This window comes from Hippopotamus amphibius, chromosome 11 (genome assembly GCF_030028045.1).
Source record: "Hippopotamus amphibius kiboko isolate mHipAmp2 chromosome 11, mHipAmp2.hap2, whole genome shotgun sequence".
NCBI lineage: Eukaryota > Metazoa > Chordata > Mammalia > Artiodactyla > Hippopotamidae > Hippopotamus > Hippopotamus amphibius.
The window spans coordinates 94170657-94190509 of NC_080196.1; the positions used below are offsets into that span (position 1 = coordinate 94170657).

Genomic DNA, 19853 nt, shown 5'->3' on the forward strand with positions numbered 1-19853 from the left:
TACTAGCTGCCCGTTTCATGTTTTATTTGATGGGGTTCCATCTTACTGAGTCTACAAAGTATTTTTACATTTATTTAGGGCACACTTTTTTGCAGCTATTTTTAAGAAGAGCTTCTGATAAATGTTTATGAGGTCATCACTTAAATAGGTTGGATGGGCACATCGTCAAAATGTTATTAATACAGTTAAATATTTATTTGGTTTTAGAATGAAATGTAGGATTTTCATAGCTTTAATCTAAGAAAGATTCATAGTAGAATAAAAAAGATATACCACACTAGAGTAGGTAAGGGAGGAGACAGGTATGACATAGGTGGAGACAAAAATTTTCCTTGATTTTTCTAGACATAGATATATAACAAGTGTAATAAATTTAAAAGTAAAAGTAAATATTTAACCTTGGATGAGGATCAAGATCTAAATAACAAGCATAAATTGATATTTAGAAGAGGCATAAATAGTTTTAAATTTGCCTGATCATATGCAAAATACACATTAACCTGGGAGATTAACCTTTTTCTTCTTTATTGCAATTTTGATCTTTCGAGTAAGCAATAAAGACAGATAATTTACTTTCCACTAAAATATCCTTAACCTGTTGTTTAAAAGTCAAAGAATGGGCGGATGGGTATGGCGGTGAGCGTTCGGCCCTAGTTTCGTCGCTACGGAAAGAGCCTTAGCCTGGGTTTTCGTATTTCACTAATTGTTGGTACCTGGATGGCTAAATCTTCAAGTTATCACAAAACAAGATTACAATCCAAGAAGTAACATAGGAGATAATAAAGACTGGATCATTTTATCAGATTTTACTGTTTCATATACAAAAGGCCATAGAAATATAATAGATATAGAAAAAAGATGGCGGCGAAGTAGAGAGACGTGGAGTGCATCCCTCTCCACAGATGCATTGGGAATGCACGGAAGGATGCAGTCATTCCCACAGAGAACCAGCTGAACACCAGCAGACGGCCTCGGACACCAGAAAGGGCTGCGGGGAGCCCGACATAGCCGGTAGGGAGGCATCTACGAGGGCTCAAAGAGGGTGAAGCAGCGGAGCTGTGGCAGACGGGAGGGAGTGAGAAACATACGGAGGGTCCGCAGCGCAGCTCACCATTCCCGGACCAAGACATCGATCCGCGGCTGAACGGAGGGTCCAGGAGCGGGAGCGTGGGAACCGGAGAGCTGGTTCAGGGACAAGCAACCCCAAAAGCTTGGACAACCATGAGGAAACAAAGAAACCCCATGCAGGCAAAGGAGCAGGAAAAAAACCCACAAGACCAAATAAATGAGGAGGAAATAGGAAAAATGCCTGAAAAAGAATTTAGAGTAATGATAGTAAAAATGATACAAAATCTCGATAACAAAATAAAGTACAAGAAACAGTTCATAAGAACTCAGAAAAACAAACAGCAATGGATAACAAAATAACTGAAATTAAAAATACTCTAGATGCTATAACCAGCAGAATGACTGAGGCAGAAGAACGAATAAGTGAGTTGGAAGATAGAATGGGAGAAATAAACGCCACAGAGCAGGAAAAAGAAAAAAAAAATAAAGAGACTAGAAGACAGCCTCAGAGACCTCAGTGATAACCTTAAACATACCAACATTCGAATTATAGGCATCCCAGAAGAAGAAGAAAACAAGAAAGGGTCTGAGAAAATATTTGAAGAGGTTCTAGTGGAAAACTTCCCCAACATGGGAAAGGAAATAATTCACCAAGTCCAAGAAGCACAGAGAGTCCCATACAGAATAAACCCAAGGAGAAATACACCAAGGCACATATTAATCAAACTAATGAAAAATTAAACACAAAGAAAAAATATTAAAAGCAGCAAGAGAAAAGCAACAAATAACATATAAGGGAAAACCCATCAGGATAACAGCTGACCTTTCTACAGAAACTCTGCAGGCCAGAAGGGAATGGCAGGATATACTGAAAGTCCTGAAAGAGAGAAACCTACAGCCAAGAATACTCTACCCAGCAAGAATCTCATTCAGATTTGAGGGAGAAATCAAAAGCTTTCCAGACAAGCACAAGTTAAGAGAATTCAGCACCACCAAACCAGCCTTACAACAAGGGCTAAAGGAACTTCTCTAAGTAGGAAACACAAGAAAAGTAAAACACCTACAAATACAAACCCAGAACAATTCAGAAAATGGTAATTGGAACACACATGTCAATAATCACTTTAAATGTAAATGGATTAAATGCTCCAACCAAAAGACACAGACTGGCTGAATGGATACAAACACAAGACCCTTCTATATGCTGCCTACAAGAAACCCACTTCAGACCAAGGGATACATATACACTGAAAGTGAAGGGATGGAAAAAGATATTCCATGCAAATGGAAGTCCAAAGAAAGCTGGAGTAGCAATACTCATATCAGACAAATTAGACTTGAAAGTAAAGACTATTAAAAGAGACAAGGAAGGGCACTACATAATGATCAAGGGATCCATCCAAGAAGATCATATCACAATGGTAAATATCTATGCCCCCAATATAGGAGCACCTCAATACATAAGGCAACTGCTAACAGCTATAAAAGGGGACATCGACAGTAACACAATTATAGTGGGAGACTTGAACACCCCACTTACATCAATGGACAGATCATCCAAACAGAAAATAAATAAAGACACACAAGCTTTAAATGACACATTAGACCATCTCCACTTAATGGATATTTATAGGACATTCCATCCAAAAACGACAGACTATACTTTCTTCTCAAGTGCACACAGAACATTTTCCAGGATAGATCACCTCTTGGGTCACAAATCAAACCTCAGCAAATTCAAGAAAATTGAAATCATATCAAGCATCTTCTCAGACCACAACGCCATGAGACTAGATGTCAATTACAGGAAAAAATCTGCAAAAAAGACAAACACATGGAGGCTAAACAATTCACTCTTAAACAACCAAGGAATCACTACAGAAATCAAAGAGGAAATCAAAAAATATCTAGAAACAAATGACAACAAAAACACAACAACCCAAAACCTATGGGACGCAGCAAAAGCAGTTCTAAGAGGGAAGTTTATAGCAATACAGTCCTACCTTAAGAAACAAGAAAATGATCGAATAAACAACCTAACCTTACACCTAAAACAACTAGAGAAAGAAGAACAAAGAAACCCCAAAGTGAGCAGAAGGAAAGAAATCATAAAGATCAGAGCAGAAATAAATGAAAAAGAAAGGAAAGAAACCATAAGAAAAATAAATAAAACTAAAAGCTGGTTCTTTGAGAAGATTAACAAAATTGATAAACCATTAGCCAGACTCATCAAGAAAAAAAGGGAGAAGATGCAAATCAACAGAATTAGAAATGAAAAAGGAGAAGTCACAACGGACACCTCAGAAATACAAAACATCATAAGAGACTACTACAAGCAACTATATGCCAATCAGTTGGATAACCTGGAAGAAATGGATCAATTCTTAGAAAAATACAATCTTCCAAGACTGAACCAGGAAGAAATAGAAACCATGAACAGACCAATCACAAGTACAGAAATTGAGGCAGTGATTAAAAATCTCCCAACACACAAAAGCCCAGGACCAGATGGATTCACAGGCGAACTCTATCAAACATTTCGAGAAGAGTTAACACCTATCCTTCTCAAACTCTTCCAAAATATTGCAGAAGGCGGAGCACTCCCAAACTCACTCTACGAGGCTACCATCACCCTGATACCAAAACCAGGCAAAGATGTCACAAAAAAAGAAAACTACAGACCAATATCACTGATGAATATAGATGCAAAAATCCTCAACAAAATACTAGCTAACAGACTGCAACAGCACATTAAAAAAATCATACACCACGATCAAGTGGGGTTTATCCCTGGGATGCAAGGATTCTTCAATATACGCAAATCAATCAACGTGATACATCATATCAACACATTGAAGGATAAAAACCATATGATCATTTCAATAGATGCAGAAAAAGCTTTTGACAAAGTTCAACATCCATTTATGATAAAAGCTCTCCAGAAAATGGGCATAGAAGGAAATTACCTCAACATCATAAAAGCCATATATGACAAACCAAAAGCCAACATTGTTCTCAATGGAGAAAAACTGGAAGAATTCCCTCTAAGAACAGGAACAAGACAAGGGTGTCCACTCTCACCACTGTTATTCAACATAGTTTTGGAAGTGTTAGCCACAGCAATCAGAGAAGAAAAAGAAATAAAAGGAATCCAAATTGGAAAAGAAGAAGTCAAATTGTCACTCTTTGCAGATGACATGATATTATATATAGAAAACCCTAAAGACTCTACCGGAAAACTGCTAGCACTCATTGATGAGTTTAGTAAAGTAGCAGGATACAAAATTAATGCCCAGAAATCTCTTGCATTCCTATACACCAACAACGGAAGAGCAGAAAGAGAAATTAAGGAAACTCTCCCATTCACCATTGCAACAAAAAGAATAAAATACCTAGGAATAAACCTGCCTAAGGAGGCAAAAGATCTGTATGCAGAAAACTTTAAGACATTGATGAAAGAAATCAAAGACGACACAAACAGATGGAGGGACATACCATGTTCCTGGATTGGAAGAATCAACATCGTGAAAATGACTGTACTACCCAAAGCAATTTACAGATTCAATGCAATCCCGATCAAATTACCAATGGCATTTTTCACAGAACTAGAGCAAGAAATCTTATGATTTGTATGGAAACGCAAAAGACCCCGAATAGCCAAAGCAATCTTGAGAAGGAAAAATGGAGTTGGTGGAATCAGGCTTCCTGACTTCAAACTATACTACAAGGCCATAGTGATCAAGACAGTATGGTACTGGCACAAAAATAGAAAGGATGATCAATGGAATAGAATAGAGAACTCAGAAGGAAGCCCAAACACATATGGGCACCTTATCTTTGACAAAGGAGGCACGCGTATACAATGGAAAAAAGACAGCCTCTTCAATAAGTGGTGCTGGGAAAATTGGACAGCAACATGTAAAAGAATGAAATTAGAACACTTCCTAACACCATACACAAAAAGAAACTCCAAATGGATTAAAGACCTACATGTAAGGCCAGACACTATAAAACTCCTAGAGGAAAACATAGGCAGAACACTCTTTGACATACATCAAAGCAACATCCTTTTTGACCCACCTCCTAGAATCATGGAAATAAAATCAAGAATAAACGAATGGGACCTCATGAAACTTAAAAGCTTTTGCACAGCAAAAGAAACCATAAACAAGACTAAAAGGCAACCCTCAGAATGGGAGAAAATAATTGCCTATGAAACAACGGACAAAGGATTAACCTCCAAAATATACAAGCAGCTCATGCAGCTTCATACCAAAAAAGCAAATAACCCAATCCACAAATGGGCAGAATACCTAAATAGACATTTCTCCAAAGAAGACATACAGATGGCCAACACACACATGAAAAGATGCTCAACATCACTCATCATCAGAGAAATGCAAGTCAAAGCCACAATGAGGTATCACCTCACACCAATCATAATGGCCATCATCACAAAGTCTGGAAACCACAAATGTTGGAGAGGGTGTGGAGAAAAGGGAAGTCTCCTGCACTGTTGGTGGGACTGTAAGTTGGTACAGCCGCTATGGAAAACAATTTGGAGGTTCCTTAAAAAACTACAAATAGAACTACCATATGATCCAGTCATCCCACTCCTGGGCATATACCCAAAGAAAACCATAATCCCAAAAGAAACTTGTACCATAATGTTTATTGCAGCACTCTTTACAATAGCCAGGACATGGAAGCAACCTAAATGCCCATCAACAAATGAATGGATACAGAAGATGTGGCATATATATACAATGGAATATTACTCAGCTATAAAAAGGGATGAGATGGAGCTACATGTAATGAGGTGGATAGAACTACAATCTGTCATACAGAGTGAAGTAAGTCAGAAAGAGAAGGACAAATATTGTATGCTAACTCACATATACGGAATCTAAAAATGGTACTGATGAACTCAGTGACAAGAACAAGGAAGCAGATACAGAGAATGGACTGGAGAACTCGAGGTATGGGAGGGGGCGGGGGGTGAAGGGGAAACTGAGACGAAGCGAGAGAGTAGCACAGACATATATATACTACCAACTGTAAAATAGTCAGTGGGAAGTTGTTGTATAACAAAGGGAGTCCAACTCGAGATTGGAAGATGCCTTAGAGGACTGGGGCAGGGAGGGTGGGGGGGACTCGAGGGGGGGGGCGTCAAGGAAGGGAGGGAATATGGGGATATGTGTATAAAAACAGTTGATTGAACCTGGTGTACCCCCAAAAAAATAAAAAAAAAAAGAAATATAATAGATATAGAAAAGTGCACAAATTTTAAGTATATAGTTCAGTTGTCGCAAATGAACATATCTATGTGACTGCTGCCCAGGTCAAGAAATAAATCATTTTAAGTGCCGCTTAAAAAAAAAAAAAAAAAAAAAGGTCAAAGAATGTATTCAGAAGATGAAAAATATTAACACTAATGTAATCATTTAATATTTATGCAATTTATTGTTCTCTTCCTGATCAACTGCTCTAATGATCATACTTCAGTGTATGTTTAACATGACCTATGCACAAAGAAAGAAAAGCACATGACACAATATTGATTTCGTCCATTTTCTTTATAATAGCTATATAGATTCTGGAATCACTAAAAGTTTATATTGTAAAGACTTTTTAAAAGAATCATAAGTAGTAGAGCTCTAAAATTTCATTTTATTACCAGTGGAAAATAATCATAACAATCTATGTAAAATATATAAAATGTGAAAACCTTTGAAAAAAAGATTTTGATTATTAGAAATAAATTGAAGTTAAAGTCAGTGCAGATAACCTTAAAAATGGAACTGACAGAAGGAAGTGGAATGGGCCCTGTCTCTGTGGTTATTGCCTCACTTGGGAAAATTTATCAGCTATCTGCCCCTTTGAACAACATAACACCTGATTTTATCGATTAGGTTTTAGATGTACAATCAGCCAGTGTAAACTGGTACAGAAAGGAAATAAAGTTAGTGCCGTGTCCTAGGTCTTCCTCTGTTTGGAAATAAATTCCTTTTTCGTTGGCTTTTGAAAGTCTTCTTATGTGTCTTGATTTACCAAGTTGATAGTGTTCATTTTCTTTTTTTGTCTTTCCTTATTTCCCACTTGTTTAGTCAGAAGACACAACATCTCTGAGTTACACAGCAACAGGCCTCAAACCAAACACAATGTATGAGTTCTCGGTCATGGTAACAAAAAACAGAAGGTCCAGCACGTGGAGCATGACTGCACATGCCACCACATATGAAGCAGGTATGTGAAAAAAGGCTGGAATGGAAATTTCTACTCTTGATATTTGGCAGTGGTGTTTTCCTGGTTCCGAGGAAGCTGGAACATGTGTGTACTATGATGTCTAAATTACGCTTTATCTTAAAATGATTTTATTTGTAAAATCATTCATAGCACTTTGATATCTAATATTATCCTCCCCAGTCTAGATAAAGAGAAAATGAGTCCCCAGTGGATTAAGTAATCTGGTTTTAATCTGTATGTTAATTTAGGAGGTCTGAATTTAAAGCTTCTTTTCCATACATTTAAGTAAAGACATTTTACTCTAATGCATGTGTGTCTTTGATCAACAGACCTGTTAGGTATTTACTTTTTTGGAAAGAAATTAGATACAAAATGAAACATTGCATTACAACAGTAGTCTCATGGATGCTTACCCCAAGTAACCTTGGCTGCCTGTGGGAAGAAGTTTCTGGGTGTTCGTGTTCACTGTTTGGAAATAAAACAACACAATGGAAAACTTTCATGCATTTTGCAATAGTTCAGATCGAGAGTAAATGCAATTCACTGTAAATTTTACCAGTCACATTTACGATGGGTCATAAATGTTGAGTTTACACCCTTAGCAGACATGCAGTGCACATGGCATTTATAGTTCACAGAAATCCAACATCTGAAGAAAATAGGGCTTAACATACTTTCTGATTGCTTTCATGGCATTATATCATATGTGGGGGTAAACTATATCACATATTTCCAAATTTTAAAAAATATGCCAGTAACACTTTTATCTGGGTATGTTGAATTTCTTTTTCCATTAGAATTTGTCTCATGGCATCGCAGTTCTAATTTTTATTTCAAGCTACTACCTTAAGTCTGAGTTCATTGTGAATATTTTTACAATTTTGTGGATAATTCTTTCTATAAGAAGTTTTTTCTAGTTGTTTAATTTCAATATCCTGTTCTATTTTACATGTTTATATATATTAAGTCATTCTCTTAGAATTCTGCCCTGGATGTCAATATTCCTAGCTTCTTAGGAAGAATAAGACAAGCTGAATGAGTTATGAACTATGGGGAGAATAAAGGCTCTGCTCTTTCTTTTTACTTAAAAGGAATTGAAAGGAGTTAAATGAAAACGAGTAAGGCATTTGGTCTTCCCTGAGTGAAAGAGAAGTGATTTCCTCATTCATTTTTCCCTGTCGTAAACATAAAGGCACACCAACATCTGACTTGATAAATGCACCCTATTGATTTCTCCTCAACTGCCCAGCCTTGTAGGGACATCAGTGGTGAGACCCATTGCGGACAAAAAGATACTAACTTTTAGAAATGGCTAGTAGGAAGGATGATTGTCAAAACAGATAATGATCTGGACAAAGGTGTAAATAGCATGTGGATAAGATCCTTGGGTGATGATGAGAAGCAAGAAGTAATTCACAAGTGTCTGCAGGTTTTATAACTGTGAGAAGGAAACGAAGTGAAATAACTAGAGCTTGTTTCTAATTCTGTAATAATGCAAAGACTCTATGGGGCTGTGTTGTCATGCACTTGTGCTGAAATTGCTCATAATAAAAATAATGGCAGCCAACAAATTCTTGAAATGAAACATTTCTTTCTGTCCAGGTGATGAATCCCTAATTTTACTCTAGTTAATTTAAGTAAAATAAAAATAATTGGAAGGGCAGCTGAACTAATGAAGTCTTGGAGAGGGACAGGAAGCAGAATTCCCAGGCTTTAGAGATGAGGAACTATAGGTCTCTCCCTTCAAGGTGTTACAGTCACAGTGGTTTGACTCCATGTGTTTTCCTTTCTTGTATCAACATTCAGTTTCCCAGAAGAGAGAATCACACAGCTAAAGAGAGTGAGGTGAAGGCCATGAAATTCCTATTTGATGTTGCTACCTAGCTCACGTGACACAGAGGAGAGCTTGTTCTCAAAGGAAAAAGCCAAGTGTTTCTCTAAATGAAGGAGGAGAGGATGGGATGTGGAGCAGTCCAACCACAAATGCCCAATATGATTTCCACGGCTGGAAATCTTCTAAATATTGAATATTACCTTCCACTCATACACTTACCAAAGAGATTTAAGAATGGGAAAAGTCAACTGAGAAACAGATGAACCAGCAGGCAGTGCTTGTCCGGTTATCTGAGATATTAATTACGGGATTCCAATAAGCTTCATTTTAATTGTCAGGTCCTGAGATAGGGACTTGGTATAAAAGGTAAAGAGAATACAGCCTATATCTTTGAGAGAATTATGATCTAATGTATAAGAAAAATATTGAAAAAATACCACCTTGAAGTAACATGAAAAATACAGTTGTAGAATTGTGGGCAAGTTGGAATCAGAGGAATAAAATCCAAGTATAAATTCTGTCTGGAGAAATTAGGAAAAGTGTCACAAATGAAGTAATGCTGGAGCTGTGGCCTGGGTGGATCATCAGGTACCCATTCCAGGGTCTTCCAAAGGAAGGAAACAGCATGCACAAAAATACACATGCAAGTATCAAAAGGATGTCTTAAAGAGACACTTATGAATGGTTTAGAGTGATTGGAGCATGTACTCATGAACACAAATGGGGACGTAAGATTGTACAAGAAAATAAAGTATAAATCCTACAGTGCCTGGTATTTATTATTTATTGTTATTTATTTAGATTTCATTCAAAGAGGATAGGTAAGAATTCATAAAAATTATTTCAGGGGAACCCATGAGATTGGAGAAGAGCAGACCAAAGAACTTGTCCTTCTGCTTGACCTAGGGGATCATTGAACTTGTTAGGGCCACTATAATATCAAAAAAATTTTTAAATAAAAAAACTAAAAGAATATGAGAGAATAATCCCAAACATCCAGTACCAGAATCTCTGTTCACCAACAGTCACATGGTTTGAGGAGAAAGAAAACTTTGCTCAGCACCTGAAATAGATTAGTTGTTAGGGTGTTTTTTCTTTTTCTTTTTTCTTTTTGGAAAAATAACCAGCTCTTCAATGTATTATTTTGCTAGTTAAAGTCGGAGTCATTTCATATTTTTTGAATATCAACATAGATTCAGTGAAGCAATCTAATCATCGTTTGTTTTGTAAATAAACATCAATTTTACTTTTAACACAGTTAAGAAAGAAACACTATTCTGACTAGTTAGAAAGACAGATCTTTTAATTACTTACAAAATTGGAAAATTTCTTTTTATGTTTGGTATAATACTCTAATTTGTGGCTGTATAGTATCTTCCTATCTGTGGCTTAGGAAATATCTTGAATGAGCTCTTTATAAGACTAACCCTTCTTTAAGGTAGCATTGCCTCTCCGGTACTTTGTTATTACAAATCCTTTTATGCAATAATGTCCTTTCTCTTTTTTCATTAAAATATATATTAAACTATGGTTAATATACAGTCTCTTTACTCAGGGATCTGCTACACTAGACTTTTTCATCTCCTCCTCCTTCTCTTCCTCTTCCTTTTCCTTCTTCCTTCTCCTCCTCCCTCTTTTTTAATTTGAATACTTAATTTAAAAGTATTATTTTTATATATAAGGCTATTATAATTAGGCACAGCTTTGGTTAACCTAGAAACCTAGTGGCTTGGAGAATCAGGGCATTGGAAATAAAATGGTATGATAGGTGGGCATGTTTGATGTCCCTCTATTTGAAATTCTCTTAGGAAGTGAAGCTACAAATAGAGTGTTTGTAATGCTCAGATTCTGTACTGTACAATCAACAGAAGAGCCAAAGAGAATTATAAGAGTGAAAAGGAATTCAGAATTAGGACCAAGTTGTACCTATTTGTAATATACACAAGCACTCCTGTGCAGAGATCAGAAAATTCCTCCAGAACCCAAGCTCAGAACTTAGATACATTCTGAAATTGCCTATGTCAAATATAGGGTAACTGAAAAAGACTATGGATAGTAGACTTGGGCGTTGTGAGCTACCTAGAAGGAAAACTAATTACATTTCAAAGCACAGAGAGTAAGAAAGCAGGTCAAAGAATATCTGAAAGATGCTGGACCAGCTTGACCAGTTTGCTGCCACCTTTGAAGTATATTTAAGTTTTTGTTGAGCACAATATAGGGGAAGAATAATCCTTTTATCCTTCCAGGTTCTTGGCTGAGACCCCCTCTAATAAGAGACAGATTAACAAGAGAAAAACAAATAGAAGTTTGATAATAAGTATACCTCTTTTATACTTGGGAGATACCCAGGAAAACAGTAATCCCCTAAAATGGTCCAAGCCACCATTTTCAATACCACCTCCAGCTAAAGATAAAAGATGTTGGAAGGTGGGGAGCCAGTAATGGGAAGTCTTCAGGCAAATAAACAAGGGCATGGTTGTTATGTACATTTAAGTCTCTGCCTTCTTGTCATCATCCTCTTCCTGGCACAAAGACGAGACACCCTTATAAATGTAAATCTCTCTCATGAAAGGGTAACTTCTACTCGGTTTTCAGAACTTTTCCTCCGTCTGCTGTTTCTTAAAAAGAATCAGCTTAAGATAATTCTTACGCCAAAGAGGCATATTTTGGGGTGACAGATTCTGCTTCCCTCAAACATGTGGGGAAAGTAGCCCTAAACAAGACAGCGTTTCTTGCCATCTTTACTTCCTACCAGGTTGATACTAAGACCCTCATAGACCCTATTTTCAAATATTTTGTTGTCTTCTTGTTGGGAGATACCTAGTATGTTACCTAAGCAAGGTGTTGTGACCTGCATTTAAATTCTTTTTGGTTTTTTTTTTTTTTTTTGGCTTTTAAGGAGAAACAGAATTAGGTGAATTTTTATTTATAAATCCTACAGTTGTAACAGAATTTTGTCCCTTGGAGACATGTAGCCATTAATCTCACTAAGTACACGTCCATTTTTTTGTTCTCACAATGGTTCTTACATATTTAGTGTATCGCTCACTTGAAAATACCAGGTGTATTTTTCTCCTGTACATTCAGACATATTCTGTTCTCCTCTCTGTATTCACAGCTTTGAAAGTCAGTTCACTTCCATTGGAAAAACATTCCTTTCTGTATCTTTGTTTCCTTGTTTAATTCAAATACTTAAAATAAATCTTACACGGTAAAATAAGCATGATATATTACATGATAGATTCTGAGTGTCAACATCATGATTAGAAGTCCCATAAATGTCTGCTCTCTTTCACATCCAATGACAAGGCCATGTTTCTGTTTCATCTCACAGCCCCGACCTCTGCTCCCAAGGATCTGACAGTCATTACTCGGGAAGGGAAGCCTCGCACTGTCATTGTGAGCTGGCAGCCTCCCTTGGAAGCCAATGGGAAAATTACCGGTAGGCACCTCCACTTTATTTCCTGCATTGCTCTGCTTGGCCTGAGATTGCTTACCTCCTGCGCACTGCGTGGCCCTTTCATGTATTAGTTTTCTGTCCCAGCATCTCCGTTGACTCCTGACCCTTTCTGATTGTCTCTTCTTGCCCCAGACTGACCTTGGAATTCTTCTAATGGAGGCTCCAGATACACACACAGACACATTTCATTTGTGTTGTTTCATGAAAGCTGTGTATTCCAATTAGTATAGACCTTTGGTTTTTCATTCTGTGGCGGATTAGAACAACTTCCTAATGGAATACCTCTGAGCCTAAATGACTAAAAAGAAGCCAGTTGTTGGCAATGGTTTGGCAATTATAAAATATAAAAGACACTTAATGACCATGTATTTTTATAGGGAACATAGGAAGGAGGTTTGTCTGAGGGTTTTTAGTTTCTCACTTAGCTTTTAGCTTCTTTCTTAAATCATAAGGTTCGGAAAACACTTGATATTGACTGACAGAAATTGAACTTAATGAATATTTCACAGTGACAGATTTTATTTTGCCAAATATTGCTGATAACATCGATGCCTAATTAAAGCATCCATTAGAAGCCTGTAATGTTAATTTAGTATGAAAAATATAATGGAGTTCTATCAGAGATTTTGCATTTAAATGATCACTTTAGACTTTTAATAGATGTCTCCGTAGCATATAATTATTGTGAAAAATATTGTATAACTAAAAATGTGCACATTATAGTCTAATTAACTTGAACCATTGGGTTAGGTGCATGCGAGAGTCACTCCTGTTTCTTCTTTTTTGCATACCAGAGGTGGATAGCACTATTATAAATTAACAAAGTAGTTCAGTCCTTCTGTGATACAGAGATGAGCGTGGAAATTACAGTTGATGGCACACTTACTTTATATGACTTACTTTTTGAATTTTACAAAATGAAAAGATGATGTGAAAATTCCAAATGTGGTTTAAATTTAAGTTGAAGATTTGTTTTCTCTAGGAAATTGCTCTTAATTGCAATAGCAAACAGAATTTCTATTTGAGCTGACAAATATGGAAAAAGAAAAGGGACATAAAATCTCCCCCAGATCTTACATACTCAGTTGTCACTCTGCCAGGCTTTTTAAAACTGAGGCTGGCTCATTCTAATTTTTTCTTCCCCTTAGTGTTAGGATCTATTTTCATTGGTTCTATTTCAGTACTTCTGTAGATTTTGATTTGTTTACATGATGACTTATGTTATAAAGTTATTTATAAGCATATGGTAAATCAACAGATAATAAATTTAAGAAGGAAAAAACAGAATAGAAATTGTCTAAATAAAAGCAAGTTCTGTTAGAAAAAATATGTTTGGGGGTAAAGGATAAAATAAGTCATATACTATCCAATTCTCCACACTTATTTAAATAAATCTCATCAAATGGTCTATGTGAACAATAGAATATATTTTCAACTCTGAAGAAAAAGCTTAATTTTGCTTTTCAATTGGAAAAAAATAGAAGTCCTCCCCATATTAAGAAATACAAATTAACCCAAGTAATAAAATTCTGTATGTAAATGTAACAGTGCATGTGTAAGAAATCGTGTCCACATATTTTATTTAGAGTTGTATGTTCAGTAGTTCTCAAAACTAAAAATCCATTCTTTCACAATGGCATAGTGAAAGGTATGGGATGAAATACTTAATTCATCTTTAAAGACTGCTTCATTTATTAAAGCCAAGTTGTGGTTATCAAGTTAATATATCTTGATTCAATTCAACAAGGAGCAAACACTAAAAACCCTTAAAACAACTTTGAACAGCACTTAAAATAACTTCTGTTCCATGCATATTTTGATTCTTTCATTCAGATTGTTGCAGGAAGGGGGACCCCTTCCAGGACCCGAGAGTGGGCTCCTGTCTAACACTTGGAAACGAATTGTCCGAGGAGACACACATGCTGACAAAGCAAGAAACTTTATTGGGAAGGGGCACCCGGGTGGAGAACAGGAGGGTAAGGGACCCCAGGAGAACTGCTCTGCCACGTGGCTCACAGTCTCAGGTTTTATGGTGATGGGATCAGTTTCCGGGTTGTCTCTGGCCAATCATTCTGACTTAGGGCTCTACCTGGTGGCACGCACATCGCTCAGCCAAAATGGATTCCAGCACAGAGGATGCTGGGAGGCTGGTAGGACGTAGGACAGGCGTCTCCTCTCTCCTCTTGACCTTTCCCGTATTCTTCCACTTGGTGGTGGCTTGTTAGTTCTGTGTTCCTTGCCAGGACCTCCTGTCATAAAACAACTCATGCAGATGGTTACCTGGCCAGGATGGGCAGTTTGAGTCAGTGGTTCCCCTAACAAAATCATTTCAAAAAATTGGATGATAAAATATTTAAAATACCAGACCGTTAGGCTGAGGGCCTAGATTTTCTACACTCAGTTTCTTGTGAAAGTACAAAGGAAGATGTGAGTTCTTTTCCGTGTGTCAGGGCACATGTATGCCTATGTAGAGGGATGTACTCTCATCTTACTTTTTTATTTCTTTGTTTTCCTAAATCCCTGTATGTGCGCAGTGGGAGAACAGGGTAGTTAAGGACACAAGCTTCTGATGGAGATGCCTGCGCAAGTTATTTAACCTCCCTGAGTCTTACTTTAGAAGTTCTTTTATAGAATTATTATAATAAAGGACTGAGAAAAGTCCCTGATACCCAGTGAGCACTGAAATAATTTAGTGATTTTTATTCCCAGTTGAAATTCATTCTAAGACAAGCGTTCACTAATGTACTCTGCACAGAACCTAGATCATCAATTTATAAATATATGTATATTTATAAATGTATATATGTATTTATATAAATGTGTGTGTGTATGTGTGTGTATTTCAAAAAGATTAAACAAAAAAGAGGATGAAAGAGGAGATCCAGGTAATTCCGTTGCCTAAATTATTTGATTATAAACTGGCATCTTAGGAATTTAGACTGACATTTTCAGAAGAAAATGATTCAAAATGAATTAAGCATTTATTACATGCTTGGCATTCTGCTAAGCACTTTTGTATTATAAGTGATTGTATAATCCTATTATTCCATTTTGAAATAAAGAGTTGGGGTCTTCCAGGGTAAATAACTTTCCCAAAATCAAATAACTGAGAAGTAGCAGAGCTGGGATGTAAAACTCAGGCTCCTACACTTAACTATCACACACTGTTTTTCTCTTCTTATCGGTATTCTACTGGTCCGAATCAGTGGTGCTCAACTGATTTATGGTTTAATTTATCTGAGGAGGGGTTGAGTTTGGTATTTTTAAAAGCTCCCCAAGTGATTTTAATGTACAATTAGATTTGTGAGACATTAATCCAAATAAATGCAGCATCCACCCTTATGTAAGGTCAAGGGCTCATGTAGATAAAAGAGTTAGAGCTTCAGAGATTGTTTCCTTATCAATACCATCTAATGGCTAAGGTTGTACCCTCTTTTTCTCTGTCATTTGATACGCTGGTCTAATTCCTCTTCCTCAAAATTCTCCTCTCTCTTGACTTTTATAAAATCGCCTAACCACTTTTCTCCCCACTTCCAGGCTATAACTTCTCAGTCTCATAAGCAGACTTTTCTTCCACCTGTTCCGTAAATGTTATTACGCAGAATGTAGATCTTTTCATTCCCTTCGTTACTTTCTCTGAAAAAATATCTACACTATCTCCAGGACTTCAGTGAACATGATCTTATGTCTCTGGAATCTATGTCACCATCCAAGGAGTTCTAAATACACACATCCTACCTCATATTGTACATTTCCACTTGTCTGTCTTATTGTTGCCTCGTTCTATTCACCAGTCTCCCTCTCGCCCATTCTTCCAATTTTTGCTCTATCACCCACTGCAAGTGGCCAAACAATGCACTAGTATATTCTGGAAGAGGTGGTTAGCTCATTGCGATTGTGAACCCAGCTGGGCATGCACACTGGAGTCATATGTGTCTAAATAGTCTTACTCTTATCTTTTCAGAAGCTTCCACACTTCATCCAGCTGCAAAAGTTGGAAACATACTCATCTTGACTTCTTCCTGTCCATCCCCTTTCCATATTATCATGAGAGAAAATCTAAATGCTTATAGTGCAAGGCTGAAAGCTCCAGGAGAACAAGGTTCAGATTGTGTTCAATGCTTTCTCCCCGGTAACAATATCTTTGACACCGAGTAGGTAATTAGTAAACATTTGTTGAGCAGAATAATCACAGAATTGGTATTAAGTATATTGGACTTCAAACTGAAGTTCCAGCTTCCAAATGAGATATTTCTTAAGCTTTATTAATATAAATAAATAAAAGCTTTAGCATTTACTAGGTAGTTACTATGTAAAAGATACTGTAATAGAAATACCCACATACCTTAAGTTTTTAAAATGCATTATCTCACATTTTCAGATAAGAAAATTAAGACATACTTGGATTAAGCAAGTTGCTCAAGGTTGCAAAGATAGTAAATGATAGCACTATGTTTTGAGGTCAGGCCTCCCTGAATCCATAGCCTATAATTTTTTACCATAAAAAAGGAGAAAATATGTCCTCCTTTTTCATGTATATACATGAAAATATATACAATATATACAATTATCAGAATCAGTTCTTTAAAGATGAGAAGCCCTCATTGGGCTGAGTTCCTTGCTGGGAAGGGCCACATCACGTATCTTGGTCTTCCCAGTACTTATCCACCTACGTGATCCATGGAAGGGAATCAGTAATGAGTGAGAGGAAGTATGGAAAAGGACAGAAGAGAGAAGAGAGGTACAGGTGAATACTTTCTAACACTTTTCTTCTGGAATTACAGCTACCTATTCGTATAAGTAGAGTCAAAATGAAATATGTATGATGCTGCGTTTTATATGTATTTAGACAAATGGTATTTCAAAGCGGGAATGCCCAGGTAAACTAATAATCCCAAAAGGTCTTACAACATATGACAGAATATCATATTGATACTTTATTATTTGGCCAGTGTGGTGGGTAAAAGATAAAAATGAAGTGGAAAAAATGTAAGATGAAAGGATGGAGAATGACAGAGAATTGGATACAGCGGAATGAACATATAGATACAGAAAGGTAGTGAGAAACCTATATAAATTTGTCCCAACCTGTGTGGTTAGATGAAAATCTATAAGGTGAGACTTCAATAATGGATTTAATAGCCTCAAAACATGCCAAACTCACACATCCAAATGAAGTTGTATGGTTTCTCTAAGGCTAGATTTTAAGAGTTTTGAGTGATGTACTCTGTTTCTATTCTGCATCTCAGTTTTCAAATTTACAACCAATGACAGGGGTTTTTTTTAATAAATTTTAGGAAATTGCTCAAATACAATTCGGAGTCAGGACCTAACACTTGCACTTTCAACTTTACTTACCTGATGCCAGGACTGTCATTTTTAAATGCTTCAGTGAATACTCTTCACATAGAAAAAATTACAGTGAAGGCAAATATTACATTCTCATTTGGTAAATGGAGAAAATCAGGAATAAGTGTAGCTGACTTGGGATGGGAGCACAATTATCCTAACTTTCAAGTTCATCATGTACTTACAACAGCCCATGAAAGCTTTAACAATTTCATTAAATGTCATGAATTTAAAACTTATATACTTACAGGCTAGGGGATTTTATTCAATAAGAGAGTGTCAATACCTATTGTGTGAAGACTATTTTATTAGTTTTTTTGAAGAATAAGAAGTCATATTAAAAAAAAAAGTAATATAAGTTATAGCTCCTGAACTAGAGGAAAGTTTTTATTCTTTTGAAGAGATAAGACATGCACATAATAAAAGCTATAAAAATATTATTATTGCCAAGGTCTTCTTTTCAATAGATGTGGTTTTTTGGGTACAAGAATGGAGACTTCTCTGGCTCAAAGAATATTAGGAGCTTTTATTGATGTTGGTCACGGGGGCTGAGTTATCAAAGAATGGACATCTGTGAGTCAGAAATAGCTCCTTTATCCAATGATATTTTATAATCCCTTCCGAATTATCATCTTCCAGTTTTAATATCAGCCAGAGGGAGGAGCCATGTAACCTTGATAGATTTTGCAGACTTCTTTACCTTGGTAAGTCTTTTATCCCCTCTGAGCTCTCCACATCTTAGATGTTCATATCTGCAGCATCAACATCTCAACAGATAACCACAAAATATACAGAATTCACATCATCAACTAAAGCAGTGATTCCTGACTTGACTTGAACACAGGAATCATTTGGGGTGCAGGTAACTGGGGTTACCATTAACCTATTGTATTAGCTCCTGCTGTGTAACGATATCTCCACAAACTCAGCAGCTTAAAATGACACACATTTGCTATCTCACTGTTTCTGTCAATCAGGAATCCAAGCACAACTTAGCTGGGTCATCTGCTTTAGGGTCTCTTACAAGGTGGCAATCAAGGTATTAGTTTTGGTGATATCTCATTTGAGGCTGACCTGGGGAAAATACTTGCTTCTGATCTTATGTAGTTGTTGGTAGGACTCAGTTCCCTACTGGCTGTTGATCAGAGCCCAGCCTTAGTTCCTTGCCACGTGGTCTTCTCCATCGGACAACTTATTCCATCAAAGTCAACAAAGGAGAGAGTCTATAGAGTCTGCTAGCAAGACAGAAGTTATAATTTATGTAACATCATGGAAGTGACAGTCCATTACATTTGGTATATTCTGTTGATTAAAAGCAAGACTTAGGTTCCATCCACACCCAGAGAGAAAAGACTACACAAAGGTGTAACTACCAGGAGGCAGGGATAACTGGGGGGCTATCCAAGATGTGCCTGCCACACCTACTGAATCAAAATTCCCTTTCTTAGGCTCTATGTTCTGTAACTTATACCTAGTCCTCAGGTAATTCTTATGATTAACAGCATTGGGGAAAGGCGAAAGCCAAAGCAAAATAGATGCAAGTTTTCAGCATTGATCTGAATTTAAGACAAATGGACTTCTGGGTGTTGGAGTTTTGGGCATTGCTTAATCCTGCAGAACCACAAGGAAGAAACATCCAGTTCATTGTCTAGAATGCATCCCCTAAACCCAGGCATGATTCTGTAAATCAGTATGGGATTAAGGGAAAATGATACAGAATCATGTAAATACTCTTATACTTTATTGAAGTGGATTATGAAGCTTAAAGAAAGAAGAGCTCACTATAGAGGAAAGTATCATATATTAGATGTAGCTTAAACTAGACCTTGATGGATGGGTAGGAATTGGATGGAGAAAGTAATGAAAAGTGGAGTGGTATGAGGAATGAGACGGAAG

General features: G+C 36.8%; 1 protein-coding gene across 1 annotated transcript in view; it reads left to right on the forward strand.

Moving 5' to 3' along the window:
- DCC (DCC netrin 1 receptor) overlaps positions 1 to 19853 on the forward strand; it is a 798936-nt gene that overhangs the window by 652831 nt on the left and 126252 nt on the right. The window contains exons 19-20 of the mRNA XM_057698213.1: positions 7176 to 7314; positions 12483 to 12590. Of these exons, the coding sequence (XP_057554196.1) occupies positions 7176 to 7314; positions 12483 to 12590 (247 nt within the window). The remainder of the gene's footprint in view (positions 1 to 7175; positions 7315 to 12482; positions 12591 to 19853) is intronic.